The sequence below is a fragment of the Tasmannia lanceolata genome, unplaced genomic scaffold (genome assembly GCF_043159265.1).
Source record: "Tasmannia lanceolata isolate RefF3 unplaced genomic scaffold, GAP_Taslan_0.1 ptg000005l, whole genome shotgun sequence".
Classification (NCBI taxonomy): domain Eukaryota; kingdom Viridiplantae; phylum Streptophyta; class Magnoliopsida; order Canellales; family Winteraceae; genus Tasmannia; species Tasmannia lanceolata.
The window spans coordinates 22,783,949-22,802,213 of record NW_027518682.1 but is presented as its reverse complement, the minus strand read 5'-3'; the positions used below and the strand labels follow the sequence as shown (position 1 = coordinate 22,802,213).

General features: G+C 39.5%; 1 protein-coding gene across 2 annotated transcripts in view; it reads left to right on the top strand.

The window, feature by feature from the left end:
• LOC143878000 (sec34-like family protein) overlaps nt 1-18,265 on the top strand; it is a 43,752-nt gene that overhangs the window by 5,319 nt on the left and 20,168 nt on the right. For both annotated transcript variants that reach the window (XM_077380381.1, XM_077380382.1), the window contains exons 4-13: nt 3,962-4,006; nt 4,094-4,168; nt 4,464-4,559; nt 6,490-6,567; nt 15,807-15,892; nt 16,042-16,108; nt 16,301-16,363; nt 16,453-16,554; nt 16,847-16,951; nt 17,057-17,149. In XM_077380381.1, coding sequence (XP_077236496.1) covers nt 3,962-4,006; nt 4,094-4,168; nt 4,464-4,559; nt 6,490-6,567; nt 15,807-15,892; nt 16,042-16,108; nt 16,301-16,363; nt 16,453-16,554; nt 16,847-16,951; nt 17,057-17,149 — 810 coding nt within the window. The remainder of the gene's footprint in view (nt 1-3,961; nt 4,007-4,093; nt 4,169-4,463; nt 4,560-6,489; nt 6,568-15,806; nt 15,893-16,041; nt 16,109-16,300; nt 16,364-16,452; nt 16,555-16,846; nt 16,952-17,056; nt 17,150-18,265) is intronic.

The following is an 18,265-nucleotide window of genomic DNA, read 5'->3' as shown; positions in this document are numbered from 1 at the left end:
ATGTTTGGCCTAATGATCAATTTTTTAGAAAGTTTACCGGTAGGAATTAACTTGGAATTAGAGGAGGCGATGGGATATGCGCGTATTCTGGGATGTAAAGTAGAAGAGCTCCCAATGACCTATCTTGGCCTCCCCTTGGGGTATGGTCTGCCCAAAGCAGCTCTATGGGACCCAGTTGTAGAGAGGATGGAAAGAAAATTAACATCGTGGAAAAGACAATATCTATCTTTTGGAGGGAGAATCACATTGATAAAGGCGACACTATCTAACATGCTAGTGTATTACTTGTCACTTTACAAGATTCCAGTGAAAGTAGCCAAGAAAATAGAAAGTTGCAAAGAGATTTCCTGTGGGAAGGGGAAGAAGAGACTCAAGCACCTGATGAAATGGGGTAAGGTATGTAGATTGAAGAGAGACAGTGGTCTGAGAGTGGGACAAATATGGTAGCCGAGACAGCTGTCTGGGAGTGGGTACAAATATGGCAGTGGAGATTTGGAGAGGAGAAAAATGCCTCATGGCAGCAAGTTATAGGAGGCAAATATGGGTGGGTTTGGGGGTTTGGGAGTGCAAAAACCCTTCTCTAGGAAAAAGGCTTAGGTGCATGGATGTCCATTTGTGAGTCTAAACCCTTTTACGAACCCTTAGTCAGGTTTAAAGTGGGGAGGAGGATAAGATTTTGGGTAGACTTTTGGTTAGGAGAATCTCAGTTGTGCCATGTATTTCTGAGCATATACCTATTAGCGACCAATAGGGAGATGAGAGTGAGTGCCTACATGAAGAGAGGGGGATGAGAGTATTGTGTGAGCCCTTAGACTTAGGCGTAACCTTAAGGAAAACGAAATAGAAAGCATGTCCGTCCTCTCGCATCCGTACTCACATTATTGTTCCTCTAACTTGTAGGATCAGAGGGGGTGGATGTCGAACTCTTCAAACATCTTACAGTTTGTTTTTTCTTTTACAGATTGGCCTCCATGAACCTCTATGAATAGGAATGAAGATCGATGTGCAAGAGTGTAAATCACGGCCCCTCCTCGCGTAGTAGCTTTTGCTTGGATCGTGGTAAAAAAACAAATAAATACATGCGATTGTTTAAAGGGAAGGAAAATACTCCTAGCAAGTTGGTGCATTCTCTACTAGTACAACGAAGAATCTTTGGAGCATTTATTGGTGCATTGCTCATATCTCATATGGATGCGCATTATGTAAACCTTTGAACTATCATGGGTCCATCAAAACTCCATAAAGAACGTCCTCTTAGAGTAGAGTGGTGGTCCGATTGGTAGCTTGGGCTACAAACAAGGCGATCAGACCATGGAAGATGGCGGATATCTTGAGATAAGAGATTTGTGAAGCGGATCCAACCTAAGTTTCTGCATATGCGGTGCTCGGCCAATGAAGACGCGGACAAATTAGCCAAAGATGGGATGGACATGGATGATACTCATATCATACGGCAGGATTGCTGCACCAGGTTGGAGTCAGCGGAACAACAACCCGTGGTGCTGTCGAGGGGTTAACTGGTTCAAAAAATTAATCCCGTGCCGGCATCACATAAGAAAGGGGCCCTGCTTTTCATAATCTTCTTTTGTGCACTCAGCAGTTCTGATGGGGTCTTCATAGGGATGCTCAAAGGGGTTCAAGTTGTAGTCTTTGGGCTGTATTGTTCTCGTTGTACACTGTAGGATGTCCCCGTGATTGTATTCTAATTATAGTTTGTCTAATAAGGATGAATTTTGAGTTGGAGAGGGAAATTGCATGTTAATGGATATTTACTAGTTTCCAAGCCAGTGAAAATTCCTGTGTTTGTGCACTTGGTGCACAGCAGTTCGTAGTTTTATCATGTTTGGAGTTTTAGTTTTTTGATTTCCGACATTTCTTATTTTAGCAAGTTGACATGAAGCAGAAGAGGGATTTTACTTATAGGAGTAAATTAAGGTTTTGAGGGCTTTACATAGGGAAAATTGCCGTATTTTTTTGCCTATTTCTGCATCTAGTGCTCTACTTTGAGATTTTTATTTCTCATTTTTGTTTTTTTGTATTATTTTAATTTTATTCTTTGGAAAGGGAAGATTCTCTAGAAAGTTATATTGTTAGCTATGTTGTGTGTTCTTTGGAAGGAGAGGAATGGAACCATATTCAGGGGAGAAGTAAAAAGCCCAAATTTTATATTTATAAAGATATTGGCGTTGACTATCACTTGGGTGCTGTCCTCCCTCCATTCAGGTTTGTATCGGCTTTTGAGTTGTGGCATGGGTGGAGGGAAATATGTTGGGGAAGTGAACAGTGAGTTAGTATTTCTCAGGACTTGTCACCTCCCGCCCCGGGGTTCTTCAAGCTCAACTTCGATGGTTCTAGCTTAGGGAACCCAGTACCATCGGGTATTGGAGGCATTCTCAGGGACGATAGCAGATCGATTTTGTGGGCTTTTTGGGGCCATTAGTGTTGTAGATTCTTACAAAGCGGAGTTGAGGGCGGTAATTCAAGGAATAAGGAGGTTGGACTCCTCTATCCTCAATTGGGTCGTCATGGAAGGGGATTCTCTCAACGTGATCCGGTGGTTAAAAGGTTCCTCTCAGTCTTTGTGGCGGTTACCCCAATGGTTGGATGAGATTTCAGATTGGACTGGTGGATCTAGGATTTCCTATCAACATGTTAGAAGATCTGCGGCCATTAAAAAAAAATGTTAAAATGTTAGAAGATCTGCCAGTGAAGTAGGCGATAAGTTTGCCAGGGATGATGTTGTTAGGGCCTCTTTAGAGTATTTTAATTTCCTTCCTCCTTGAGGGGCTTGTCTATTCTATTTGCTTTTTTTTCTTGTATCATTTGTATTGACCATCTCGGTCGCGGGGTTCCTCGTGTATTTATTATACTAATGCAATCCATTATCATTAAAAAAAATAAATTAAATTTATTCTTTTTGATATTACCTATTAGGGAGCTCGATAAATATTGTTGCTTATAATTCGTACAGTGGTTTATATTTTCTACCATTAGAAGTATTCACTACTTTTATTATGAATCCTGCATCATTTGTTATTTCTTATTTCTGCAAACCAACCTGCCAATCCATTCCATGAGATAGCATAACTCTCCCTCACAAGTGCATTCCTTTATTAGTGTTCTTGGGAAGACAAATTTGTTGGCAGGGCTCAATATTGGATTTGGGTCCTCTAATAGGTTGGTTTTAGCTTTGCAAGTTGAAATGTTTAATAGCATTTATACGCATGAAACTGACAACTTTATTTGGTTCTAGCTTTGGGTTACGGTGTCAGTCAATACATTGAGTAGTGAGCGTGACGACATGTATGTGTAGACATATCTAACTGTAGCCTTTGTTGGCGGAGCTAGTGACACCAATTACATGCTAGTATTTTTTGCCAAAATCTTAATGTTCAATCAGCAAATGGCCTGCTTTTTTCCATCTTGAGAGGGTCATATTGCATCTTTATAGAAGATTTAAATCTTTTTGTGAATTTAGAAATACAATTCATTGTTACTGCAACAGAATAGAACTATGTGTGCCTCAAAATATTTACATTGCAGACTCCATAGGAAGATTGCCTATAAACCATATCAAAGAATTCAAGTCAAGGAAAGAAAGCTTACTGTCTTTCCTGTTATCAATCTATTCGTTATAGTTTGCGGACTACGCAATCATCCAGCATGTACTATAGTGTTGTTAATAGTTGAATATTACTTTATTTGGGATAAGTGCTTCAATATGTAATTTGTTCTGTTTAATAATATTGTGTTACCTTCTTCAAAAAGGATAAGTTCTTCATTGGAGTACATGCTTTTGATGTATCCAGTGTTCAATCTCCCAACTCTTGTTCTGTTGTTCTTATTATGAATGCATTTTTTTTCTTCTGAAAGTGCTTTACTGTTGTTGCCGCGGCATGTGGCATACAAGCTGTGCTCCTAACACAATGAATGCTGATAATCTTTATTATTTTGGTTGTAGTTCTACAAATGGTTTTCAGACCTTGAATCTGCTATGAAGTCAGAGGTTTGTGCTAGTAGTTCTCTTGAAACAATTTTAAGCGTAGAAAGATTTGTTATCATGAGAGCTCTTTGTCTTCGCTTTCCATAACAGACAGAGGAGAAGTATCGTCACTATGTCAATACATTGACTGAACGCATACAGACATGTGATGGGATCCTTCATCAGGTATATTGTTGCTTCCATCATCTGCTATTTGTTTTATACTTATGTCTGTTTGCTTAAACACTATTGGAAGTCATAAATATAATATCCTGCTGTTTGATAGGGTATGGTAAGCAGTTTCGTGTCGTTTTGTCCGCACTTGCTTTGCGTACTTTGCTTTTCTGTTTTTGTTGCTTCCTTGTTAATTAAAATTTTCAATTGTTAAAAAAGGTCTTCAGGTTAAAACATTTTTTCGAATTGTTATTTAGTTATCTCTTCCTTGCTTCTAATTTGGCTGAAGCAATTGCTTTTTATGTAGGTTGATGACACCCTCGATTTATTCAATGAACTACAGCTACAACATCAGGCTGTTGAAACAAAGACTAAAACGTTACACGATGCATGCGATTGTTTGGTATGTTTTCTAGTCTCCTTGTTCTTCTTAGTACTAGTTGTTTGGTTGGGCTATAGTTGTAATGTGTGGTGGTGGTAAAACCTTGGTTTAGAATAGCAGATCACATGTTTATCTAACATGAATCAGTAATCTACGAGTACTGATAATGCTAAAACTTACAATATGTGGATTAGGGTTTGACCCCTGGATATATACACAATGCAATTGGGTTGAAGGATTCAAATCCTCTTAATGGCATATATTATACCTGTGTTCAACAAAAGGTGGTGGTTGGTAGCAGGGAGAGGTAGGGAAGAAGTTGATGAGGTGGAAAAATCTTTGGGAGGTCCTATGAAGCTTAACTCTGATGCTTTTTTGCGTGAGAATTTGGGTTCTTCTGAAGAAAGAGAGAGATTAATTTAGCTTTCTTGGATGTAGTTAGCCTTTTTTTTTTGAAATGGGATGTAGTTAGCTTTTAGACTCCAATGAAGCAGAAGTTAGACCTTTGTTGGATGTTTTAACTTTTAAGCTGTAGTTCTTCTCTTTGTTGGGCTCTCTTATCAAGGAGGGTGACATGCTCAATGTGTTAATATGGGCTGCATCTAAGAATCTCAGGGTGAGGATATTGTCTTTCATCATTGGTGAAATAAGTGACTCATAAGCAGTTTTGAATGCCTTTTATAGTTACGTGTTAAGAAAGTCATTGATTAAGAGTGAAGAATAACACCATTAAGTTATTGGGACATTTGCCTCGTGGCTATTTTCCAATTGTTGATTATGCATACATGAAAAGGGCAATTCAGCCTACTTTCTAATGAGACCCACTTGAACTTGATAAGAGCTGTGCATGACCCATTATATGATGGTCTGAGTGCTTTTGCTAGGGATAATGTCATGTGGGTTCATGATGAGTAATAAAACAAGAATGAACAGTGGAGCGTGAAATTTGAGAACCCCATATCGGAATCTGATATTGGTCGGAGCAAATACCAGATTCTCCACAAAAATTATGCCTTGCTTCTTCAAGATCTTCAAAAGGGAATTATCAAGGATTAGAGAGCATCATGAACTCCCATTATCAATCCACCAAGACAAAATTAAAGAGCTTTACGGCTCAGACTATCTTACCTGATAAAAAGAACTTACTAATGATTGGGTCCACATCCGTGAATTTTAACTTCCCTAGTTTGTCCTCCATGTTAGAACACTCCAAGCTTATTCATTCCATCACCATTTGTGGGACCATCATCAGCACACTTTTTCCTTATCATAAACCCATACCATACAGTTCTCGTTCTTACGACATCGGTAACTTCATAACATCAACCTTTAATCATCAACAATATCTTCAACGCTGCTTAGGCTTCATTTTTGTTCGAATATTATCAGTTTTTCTTTCCATGGGTATTTAGGAACTTTGTTCGGTCAATATTCATTCACATTGATAACCCGATGTGTATGCACATCATACTAACTTCACTGTCAAGTGTCAACAGATAAGACATGGAATGAGCATGTCCTAAAGGAATTGCACTTATTTGTTACAAACTAGGTACAGACTCCATACACCATGGTGGAAGCTTGAATTCTGGCAGGTGTAGGAAATATAAGTAATATGAGGTTGGAAAAGGCAGGTGATTGACTATGAGGAACTTTTTCCGCCCTTTTAGCAGTTATCAAGACGATCTCTCTTTAAAGATCTAAGTAGTCTTAAAACTATGTTGAACCTAGTTACTTCTTTCGTACCTTTTTCTATGCTGTTTTACTGTAAGCATGCATATATGTTCTCTTACTGTTGGGGAAAGGTGGTATGCTCTATAAACAAGAGTTTTTTTTTACTAATAATAGTTCCTTCAAAACATTAGTTTCTTTTTCATTATTGTGGGATTTAGATTCTAACATTTGTTGTTTTGGTTATTAAAACCTAAGTGGTGTGTTGTTTGAGTTGCAGTTGATAGAGAAGCAAAGACTAATAGAGTTTGCAGAAGCACTTCGAAGTAAGCTCAACTATTTTGATGAATTGGAGAATGTAAGGTTTGGATGCTATCTTATCTTGATTATGGTTTTGTTTAGGATGTACTATGTTCCGTGGACTTATTTTCCAATTTTCCATCCCAACATTTCTGATTGATTATGGTTTTCTATAAATCATGTACTGACTTTTCTCAATATTTTGTGTTTTTGTATTAATGCTATCTTGTTAGTTTTTTTAATGGCAAAAAATTTATTAAAAAGCAAAGAACGTGAAACCAAAAGACAAGCCAAACAAGAAAAGGAAAATAGCAACAAAGACAGAAACATCAAGGAGACAAGAAATCAAAGGTCTCCATGCTCAACCTATCCATGAGCAACCCAAATGACCACTGACCAGCCTCGCTGTTTGCAGAATGCCAAAAGTGTTGAAATGACACAGAGTCAACTTCCACAACCAGATGATCGATTTCAATGTGGTCAATAAGCCGAATGCCGGGTAGGAAAGCCTGCGGCTCTACTTCATTTGCATCCTTCTCACCAATTCGGTGAGAATTAGTCCATCAACTTTTACTATCTGAAAATCCCGGCTGGACCCTGTTTCTCCAAACTGGACTCGTCAAAATTCAGCTTTACGAACCTAAGGGGAGGAGTCCACCTAGGAGATGACTGGTCCAAGACAATCCTACTTGCACAAATGTCCAGCCAAGATCTACAGATAGAAGATTTCGTAATGCCCATGAACACAAAGAGAACAACCGCCCAATGCACAATGGAAGAAAAAAAAAAGTTGTTTAACTGTAGTGGATGGGCTTGGAATTATCATTGAATACTCGATTATTCCGCTCTTTCCAAAAAACCTAGGGCGAATCCAAAAGGGCCGAACTCCACATGATCTGCCCCTCTTCATGCCAAGGTGCAAAGACCCAACACTCAACCAAATCCGCAAAATGGGCTAGGAAAACCCGTGGAGTCCCAAACGAGTAAAGAGTGAACAAAAATATCTTCTGGCAACTGCAATGAATAAGAATACTGTCTATTGATTCCTCCGCCGCTAGACACAAGGCACAATAGTTCACAACTATATGATTTTGTTAAATGTAATTGTTAAAGTATAAAAGATAAATAACGCCTTTCTCCAATAGCTTAAGCTTTTGGAGAAGTTGGTAAGTAAACATGGTATCAGAGCAAAAGGTCTTGAGTTCAAACCTCCCGGATAGCAAAAATCCACATGCGATGGTCAACCCAAAGTGGGACCACATGTGCCACGTGTTTGCCAAGTGGGCCACACGTGCGGGGGGAGTGTTAAAGTATAAAAGATAAATAATGCCTTTCTCCAATAGCTTAAGCTTTTAGAGAAGTTGGTAAGTTAACAGTAATATACCCATAGAGGGGTATACTTGTCCACAAATCTAATAATATATATATATATATATGAGAATTTATATGTTGCCCGACCGTCAAAAAATCAAGGGATAGATGGTTTGCCCTTGTAAATTACCCGGTCGGCCATCATATAAAAACTATATATATATATATATATATATATATATATATATATATATATATATATATATTGGTTCGTAGGGGAGAGGTTGCTCAATGCAACTCTCTACCATACGAACATATCTCCCCTCTCTCTCTCTCTCTCTCTCTCTCTCTCTCTCTCTCTCTCACCATCATGTAGCTCTCTAACATGTGAGAGATCTCCTTCTTGCCTTTTTTTTTCTTTTTTTTTTCTGGGTTTTTGAATTCAGCCCTAACCGTTTAGGGTTTCCAACCCAAACTTTGCACAAATCTCCCGCACCCTAGCCTCTTGATTTTCGCCCAACCCTTTTTCCCAATTTTTTTTGTTTTTCGTCTTATTCACAAAACCCTAGTTTTTTGCCCTATTAAAAAATCAGCACCTTCGGTCCCCTTTCTCCATACCCTAAACCCATCTTTTCTTGTCTTTCTTCCTCGATTGTGATTCCAATCCTTACGCCCCTTTTACTCATGATCTAAATCATTCATTTTCCCTAATTGCGAAACTTGTGCTTCGTGGTATTCGTGATTCGTTCTGTTTTTTTTTAATGCTCTAAATCAGCACTTTAGTTGTTGTTGTTGATGGTTGGATGAGGTTGGATGGTTAATCTATTGCATGTATTGTTGGTGGTTTACTTGAGCATGGTTGGCTACATGTGTTATAGCCTCTCCTTGGTCGTTTTATCTTGGGGATGCTGTGGTGGTTATTGTTGGTGGTGATCTTCTTATGTTTGTTGGCTGAGGTGGTGTTACTTTGTGGGGGTTGTTGTTAGTGCTACTATGGTTTTGCAGTAGGTTATTGAGTGCCTTGTGGAATTTTTGTTTTATTTTTCAGTGATGATTGTGGTATTCTTGGTGGTTATTCATGAAGTCTGTGGAGCCATCTGCTCGGCAACTTTCTACCCTCAAGGTTGATGAAGGCCGTTCTTCATCGTATCCTTCTCAGTCTAGCTATTCCCATGTTGAGCCTCCTCTTCAGATGACTTTAATAAAACTGGATGGCACCAATTATCCCCCGTGGAAGATGGCAGTTTATACTTATCTACTTGGCCGTAGGAAAATCAGTTTTCTTGAGCGTTCTCCTCCGCGTAACACTGATTCGACATATGATCAGTGGCGTGAGGATGATGCTGTAGTTCGCTCCTTTCTATGTGGCTGTTCGGTTTCTTGATTCTTTAGGCCCTGACTATCTCCAGATCCGTCTGCAGCTTGTTAGTTCTGGTTTGCAGAGAGAGGCCTTCTCCCGTGTCCAGCCTATGCGAGTACCTCAGTCTGGTGAACCTCTTGTTGATGGATCTGCTCATGTCTCATATGGTGGTGGTGATCGTGACCGTGGTGGTGGTCACTTTGGACGCGGCCGTGATGGTGGTTGGCGTGACCGTGGCCGTGGTCGTGGGCGTGAGTCATGGGGAGGCAGAGATGGTGGTGGACGAGGTCGTGGGGGCCATTATTGTACACACTGTCGTTTGAATGGTCATACTGTTGACTATTGCTACGACTTATATCTTGAGCGTCGTCCATATAGGCCTGTGAATGCTTCTGTTGTTGCTTCTGATGGTATTTCTTCTTCTGTGGCTCCATCTACATCTGAGTCCCTGACTATCCCTCGTGCTGAATATGAGGAGCTTCTCCGTATTAAGGACAAGGGAAAAGAGCCAACTGCCACGTTTGCACATAAAGGTAGTCCCTCCTGTTTTCTCTCTGGTACTTCTTCTGGGACATGGCTCATTGATTCAGGAGCATCCCACCATATGACTGGTAATCCTACAATTCTATCTTCTTTCCAGTCTCTTCCTTCTATGGGATCTCGTACTATTACATTGGCAGATGGAACAACATCCCCTGTTTCTGGCATGGGTGTAGTCTCCATTTCGACGGGACCTAAATTGTCTTTTGTTCTTTATGTTCCGTCCTTTCTTGTTAACTTATTATCTGTTCACCAATTAACGAAATCACTGAACTGTGCTGTTTCCTTTTTTTTCTTCCTATTGTGTTTTTCCTCTGTGGATGCCTATCAATGGCATTGTTGTTTGGGACATCCACCTGCAGATATGCTTAGGAAGTCTTCTTTTATTTCAGATCCTGTTCCGTCTTTTCATTACGAGTCGTGTGAGTTAGGGAAACACCATCGTGTGTCATTTCCTTCTCGAGTTAGTAGAGAGTGTCTCGTCCATTCAAACTTATTCATTCTGATGTTTGGGGTCCAGCTAGAACTACTTCATTAAATGGATATCGATATTTTATCATTTTTGTTGATGATTATTCGAGGGCCACATGTTTGTTTACTTAAAGATAGATCTCAAGTGTTTAATGCATTTCGTCATCTTTATTTTGAGGTAACCAACCAGTTTCAATGTTCTATTAATTGCTTACGTACTGATAATGCTAAGGAATATTTCTCTCTATTTAATGGTTTTCATGATTTTTTGTCCTCTCGTGGTATTATTCATCAGTGATCCTGTGCACACACTTCACAACAGAATGGTGTGGCTAAAAGAAAAATTCGGTATTTGCTGGATATGACTTGTACACATATGTTTCAGATGAAGGTTCCCAAAGTTCATTGGGGTGATGCTGCTCTCACATCATGCTTCTTAGGTAACTGTCTTCCTTCTTCAGTTTGATCTAGGAAAACACCTTTTTTCGGTTTTGTGTCCTCTAGGTGATCCATTTCTATTAGTACCACGTGTCTTTGGTTGTACATGCTTTGTCCATCACCTGTCTCTAGGGCTTGACAAGTTGGAACCTAGGGCAGAAAAATGCCTTTTCTTGGGTTACTCTCGTACCCAAAAAAGTTATAAATGTTATAGTCCTCGTCTTAGGAAGACATATGTCTTTGCAGATGTCACATTCTTTGAGGATCAGTCTTACTTCTCTACCTCAGGTTCTCAGCTTCATGTTGACATCCCTAGCGTGCATGCCTCTATCATGATGGGTCAACCTGTGCTAGCCCCTATCATGATGGATCCTGCTACGCCAGCCCCTGTGGCTGCCACTGAACCTCAAAATGATACCACTGTGACTTCTAAGGATTCTGATCTGAAGACTTATACTCGGGGACCTCGCCAGGTTGTTCATTCTATGACTGAAGATGCACCATCTCCACCCACTGGTTCTCTTCCACAGTCGGATTGTCTGCCCTCAGGTATTTGTTCTACTCCTCACGATTCACCTATTGCATCTCGTTCTAGATCTCATACTATTGCTCATCCTATATCGAATTTTATCTCTTATGGCCATCTCTCTCCTTCCGTTCGGTCCTTTGTGTCTAGCATGTCCTCGATTACTTTGCCTAAGTCTGTTGTAGATGCTCTACATCATCCGGGATGGAGAGTTGCTATGGATCCTGAGATGGGTGCTCTTCACTCGAATAACACGTGGAGGTTGGTTCCTCTCCCTTCTGGTGCCCAACCGGTTGGTTGTCATTGGGTGTTTATCATCAAGTACCTTCCAGATGGGTCTGTTGAGCGTCTCAAAGCCGGCCTCGTTGGTAAGGGGTACACTCAAACATTTGGTGTTGATTATCAGGAGACGTTCTCGCCGGTTGCTAAGATTTCATCGGTTCGTGTGTTGATCTCTTAGGCTGTTAATCGTGGTTGGCCTCTCTATCAATTGGCAGTCAAGAATGCCTTTCTTCACGGCGATCTGTCTGAGGAAGTGTATATGGAGCAACCTCCTGGGTATGTTGCTCAGGGGGAGATGTGTTCATCAGTATGCCGTCTTCAGAAGGCAATTTATGGACTCAAACAATCGCCCAGGGCTTGTGCTGGGCGCTTTAGTGCTACGGTTCTGCATTTTGGGTTGAAGCAATGTGCTGTTGATCATTCTGTGTTCACTCACAAATCTAGTTATGGATATATTCTCCTCATTGTATATGTTGATAATATTGTAATTACAGGAGATGACAAATATGGCATACATAATCTGAAGTCCTTTCTCCAAGGAGAATTTTCTACGAAAGATCTGGGTCAGCTCATATATTTCCTTGGTATTGAGGTTGCTCGCTCTCTTCATGATCTCTCCTTGTCTCAAAGGAAATATGTGTTGGACATCTTAGAGAAGACATGCTCAATGGGGGTAAAACCTGCTGCTATTCCTATGGATCCAAATGTTAAACTTCTTCTTGATCAAGGAGAGTTGCTGGATGATTCTGGTCGATATAGAAGATTGGTTGGGAAACTAATCTATTTGACTGTCACCAGTCCAGACATATCCTTTGCAGTTGGTATGGTTAGTCGCTTTATGAGTGCTCCACGTACTTCTTACTGAGCGGCTGTCATCCAAATCATCAAATATTAAAGGGTACACCAGGTAAAGGTCTATGCTTTAGAAAACATGGACATGAAAAGGTAGAAGGATTCAATGATGCAGATTGGGCAGGCTTTCCCGCTGACAGGAGATCAACGACGGGGTATTGCACGTTTGTCGGAGGTAACTTGGTGTCGTGGAGAAGTAAAAGCAAGATGTCGTGTCTAAGTCAAGTGTAGAGGCCGAGTATAGAGCTATGTCATATACTAGTGGGGAGCTAATATGGCTTCGCTCATTCTTATCAGAGATTGTGTTCACATCGACATCTCTAGCACAATTGTATTGTGACAATAGAGTAACAATCCATATTGCAATGAATCTAGTATTCCATGAACGAACCAAGCATATTGAAGTTGATTGTCACTTCGTTCGTCATCGAATTCAGAGTTGTGAGATTTGCACAGTGTTTACTTGATCTGCAGATGAACCTGCAGGTATGTTTACCAAACCATTGGGATGTGCAAAATTGAAAATTTTTTGTAACAAGCTTGGAATGTATGATATATACATTCCAGCTTGAGGGGGAGTGTTAAATGTAATATACCAATAGAGGGGTATACTTGTCCACAAATATAATAATAATAATATATATATATTGGTTCGTAGGGGAGAGATTGCTCAATGCAACTCTCTACCATACGAACATCTCCCCTCCATCGTCTCTCTCTCTCTCTCTCTAGTCTCCCTTTCATCCATCTCTCACACCATCATGTAGGTCTCTAACAGATTTCAACTCTGCAGATGGTCATAATGTCTTCTAGCTGACTAAGAAGAGGAGCAGGAATCATCCAAATTAGAACCCCAATGAGGAGCAGGAATCATCCAAATTCTTCTAGCTGACTAAGAAGAGGCATGTGGCTCCGAGCGGTGGTAGAGAGAATGTAACTTCCCGTCATGCAACCAGATTCAAATCCTCCTATCATTTCCTCCCTGTTTGACAAAAGCACAATCCAGCTTGGTCATAATGTCTAACAGAGAGGCGTATCGCGTGGCTCGTTCTGGTGTTGATCAAGCGAGCTTAGAGATTTTTGAGTTTCTTCCTCTTTGACTTTATGCTTATTGTCTGTATTCCTCTTTAGCTCTTCTTCTTGTTGTAACCACGACCATCTCGTTCACATGTTGTAACCCTGATCATCTCGGTTGCAGGGCATTCTTTTCTCTTGATAAAATGCCTACGTTAAAAAAAAAAAAAAAAACAAACAAAAAACTTGGTCATAATGCCCCCCTTCTTCCAAGTCCGTCACAGGGAAACGAAAACCAAGATTTACTTTATCATGTATCAAACATGAGCTATGGGCAAATAGAACACATTTCAGTAGTATCAATACAAGCAAATGGATCGTAAATGCATGAATGTGATGTTGCAAAAAATTTGCGGTTCATAATGGAATCTCTATCAAAAAGATTTCTTCGGACCTTTTGAACCACTCTGCCCTCAATCCTACTGAAGGAATCTTTGACACTAATCTGTCGATGATGAGCTACGATAAATATTTCCAAGAAAACCTCTTTGACAGGCAACTCTCCACAGCAAGGCTCAAGCCAAAACTGAATCCAATCCCTCTGCCTACTTTGAACCCAAACCCCTTCTGAAACAGGATCAAGTAGTGGTTCCTAATGTCTCCAAATCGTGATACAACCCTTAGCCTTGAAACGACCAGAAGTGTTCCAAGTATCAAAACTGGTACCGTACTTCTCAATCATCGAATGCCACAAGCATGACCTATCCTCCCCAAATCTCCAAAGCCATTTATCCAGCAATGCTTTATTCATTGCTTTGAGATTCGTAAGGCCGATGCTCCCTACCCATTTTTGCGTGCACACATCCTCCCACTTGACCAAATGAAACTTTCCACACTCTTCATTGTCATTCCACAAGAAGTTCCTCTTCAGCTTGTTGATTCTTCTGATCATGCCCTTCGGGCAGCTGAGCAGAGACATGTAATATAAAGGCAAATTGGTGATGCCGAACTTAGCAAGAGTTATTTTTATCTCCTAGGGAAATAAGATTTCTTTTCCAATACGAGAGCCTTTTCTCCACCTTTTCAATCACCGGGTTCTAAAATTTCTTATTGGGCTGCCCACCACATAACAGAAAATTCAAGAAGGGCTTGTTGGATTTTGAAATAGAATTGGTTTTGTGACTTTTGTTATAAGTGGCAAGGGCTGTTGTTTAGGTGAAGGTTGGGTTGGGCCTTTTCTTAAAAAAGTAATCCTAAACCCTCTCTTGTTACAAGGTGAAATCTTGGCAAATGAACACCAAATCCTGAAAGCTTTCATCCCTAGTTTTGAAGGATACATAAAAGTGAAAGGATGACTAAGCAGGGTATGTAATAAGGAACAATAGCCATTGTCGTGTGTAGTCACTCATTATCAAGTAGGTCATATTGGCCTTGTGACTCCTTGAATGCCTTCATGTCTATTTCCAGCTGTCATTTTTATTCAGCTTTTTTTAGCTGGTTCCTTCTTTCTTTCATTCTCTTGTGCTCTCTCTTTTATTTTTTGATCTTCATTTTTAACAAACAAGTGTTACATTTTGTTGATTGGTAGTATCCCTTGGTATTGGAGATATAGATCCCTCACGTTGGAGCTTGGAGAATGTTTTGGTGGCTGTTTCTCTTTAATGGGGAAGCAAGCACCCTGGTAGACAACTTACAAAACTTTGAGGTCGATAGTGATGATATCAGATGTGAAGAGCCTTGCCTTTTGGTTGAATCATTGTTTAAGTGGAATTATTCTTTCTTTTTTTTGAATGATAATAAGTGGACACACTATTCTGAAAGGTGTTCTCTTGTTGAGACTCAAGAGGTTGGTACAATATTACATAAATCATCCTTGGTGTAGAGGTGGTCTTGTCTTTTTTAATCTAAAGTCTGTTCTTGTAATCTGGTGTATGACTTCAATTAAATCAATAGGTATGATCAGGGGCTGATTCGTGAGCCTAATCAGACTCCCATTTTTGCCAAACACCCATTTCTCACTTTTTTCTTCCATTTTCCATTCCAACTCCCCCACCTCGTTTCTTGCGCTTTTTCTTTGTTATGCCTTCAATAAATGTCATCTAGTGACCAAATAACCTGAAAATCAAATATCTGAATTAAGTTTGTTACTTTTGACATAAACACTCACTTGCTAATTATCGATTTAAGTTAAGGTAGTTATATTATGTTTTAAGCTTTGGCATATAGTTCATTAGCCATTTTGGCCAGAAGTTTCAATAGGATTACTGTTATCTTTATATTTTACTTATAAACATTTTCATTTCTGCACAGCACTTTGTTTCATTCTTTTTGGCTTCTGGTGATTCTGATTAAAGCACGGTATCTTATTTGCTTTTACTCTCGCACAGAATGATATAGATGTATGGTTATCTGATCTGCTTTTAGTTTCACATACACTGGTAGTTATGCATAACAAAAATCATGTTTGGTTGCTTTCTTATTTATATATTTTGTTTGTATGTAGGTGGCTACCAATTTTTATTCTCCGAATATGAAGGTTGGAGGTGGCCACTTTCTTCCTTTGCTGAAACGGCTTGATGAATGCATTTCGTAAGTGGAAATTATGATGTGCTTCAGAGGTGTATCAATGAGTTTTTGGTTCTGGAATTTCTCAGTGAAAAGTTTTGCTGTTGACATCTCTAATGCAAATGCTGAGACTGAATCCTTAAACTGATTTTTCTTTCTGGTGGCAAGCTTAGGTATGTCGAAAGCAACCCTCAATACGCAGAATCCACTGTATACTTGGTCAAATTTCGACAACTTCAGGTAATTGAACAACATAAATATTAACAGTCTATGATAGAGATGAATGAATATAATGGCATTTGTTACTTGGTTCTTCCCCTTGCTTTAGAGATATTTAGTTCTTTCCCTTGCTTTAGAGATATGACTTGTTCTTTCTCTTTAGTTTATTTGGAGCTGAAACTCATGGCAATGCTCTGATGCTTTTTTATACAGTCTCGAGCATTGGGCATGATTCGATCTCATGTACTTTCAGTTCTCAGAAGTGCTTCTTCCCAGGTAATTCTATCAATTTTCATGCATATTGCTATGCAGTAATGGAGTTGAAAAATGGACTCTGTGATGCGTATTTTTTTCTTCTTCATCAGGTTCTGGCAGCTATTCGAGACAGTGGTGGCAGCAAAACAGCTGTCTCTGAGGGTGTGGAAGCATCTGTTATATATGTCCGCTTTAAGGCTGCGGCGGGTGAGGTAATAGGTCATTCATTCTTTCAAAGCATTGGTTTGTTTGAGGGTGTTATACATATTCTGCTGGTTATGGAAAAATAAACTCAGCTACATCGAATGCTAGCATGGGCATGCCATTACAGCATTCTATTACAACATTCTTGTCAGTGTTATAGTGGGTATAGTACCCGGGTATACAATTTCTGTGACAGCAAACATTATAGCTTTTTATTTTAGAATAGGGGAGACTAAATGTCAGTTGATCTTATATGGCTAGTATATAAAGCCTGCTAATGTGGCTCAATGATTTTCGCAGCTGAAGCCAGTGTTGGTGGAAATTGAAGGTAGGTCTTCAAGGAAAGAATATGCTCAAGTTCTTGCGGAATGCCATAGATTGTATTGTGAACAAAGGCTCTCCTTGGTGAGTTGATTTCAATTCCTATGTGCATGGTCCATCTTTTTCTCTATTCAAGCATTTATTACCCAATGCGTGTTACTTATTTACCTTTTACTCAATGCTATTTAGGTTAAAGGCATAGTGCAACAAAGAGTCTCTGAATTTGCCAAGAAAGAGAAATTGCCATCATTGACTAGATCTGGATGTGCTTACCTAATGCAGGTGAAACTTACATTCTATCCTAGAATTTGAGTTACTTAAATATTTGTTGTAGCAAGCCAATGAAGCAAATCTGAAATTTCTATGCCTTCGGCTGAGACATAGCTTGATTCCTATTGAGATTCTGAAACTTTGGTTCCTGAACTTGTTGATTTAAATTTATTTGTCAATGTCCAGCTTTATGCATAGTTGCTTCTGATCACTTATTTTCAGTAAAAAGCAGATTACGTTACAGAAGCAAAACCAGAAATTGCATCCAGAAAAAATACTATGACATACTGTGTCATCAGCTATTTGGTAAATACTGCAGGGAGTTACTTTTCAAAGCCATTAGATGCTTGGTTTTAGACACCTATAATTGAGGTCTGGAACATTGAGAAGAAATCATTTCTTTATTAGCAAAGGACTCCATTAAAAAAAATACTATATGGTATGATTTGGCCGACACTTCGAACTTATTGCCGACTCATATGTCCTGCCGTGTCCGACACGACACTCGTGTCCACACGTGTCGACACTCCTTTGGACACTTTTACTTGAATCGCTGGAAGTATTAGACTTAATGTGGGTGTGTGGACACGTTTTTGTACCGTGTCAAGTGTGACATTCTGTTTTTTTATTGAATATTTTGTTTACCTTATTTAGACAACTCGTATCCATGTTGAAACTGGACACACAAATTCATATCCACAAATCATGATTACGTATACTTTCTATTTTAGCCGTGTCCCCGTTTCTAAAGTTTGGGTGTTTGCCGTGTCCGTGTTGACACATGACACTCGTGTCCGTGTCCACAAATCATAGACTATATGTAAATGACCCACTTCTCTGACCTATGAAGCCTTACAATTGTGTAACACTTAGTAATAGATTTATCGTTTAGAGTTTTATTTACAGGTTCATATTTCTCTTGAAATATTGTGTGGCTCATGAACAAGAAAGAAAATCATATCGGGAGCACACTGAAACATGGCTTTAAAATTCCCCGAAATTTCTTTGAAATGACCGAAATGTTCCTGTTCCATCCCTCTACCGAAACGAAATCTCAATGAATTCCTTCCACGTCATTATTTCCATCGAAATTCCCAAAACTTGGCCCGAAATTCGACCAAAATGGTC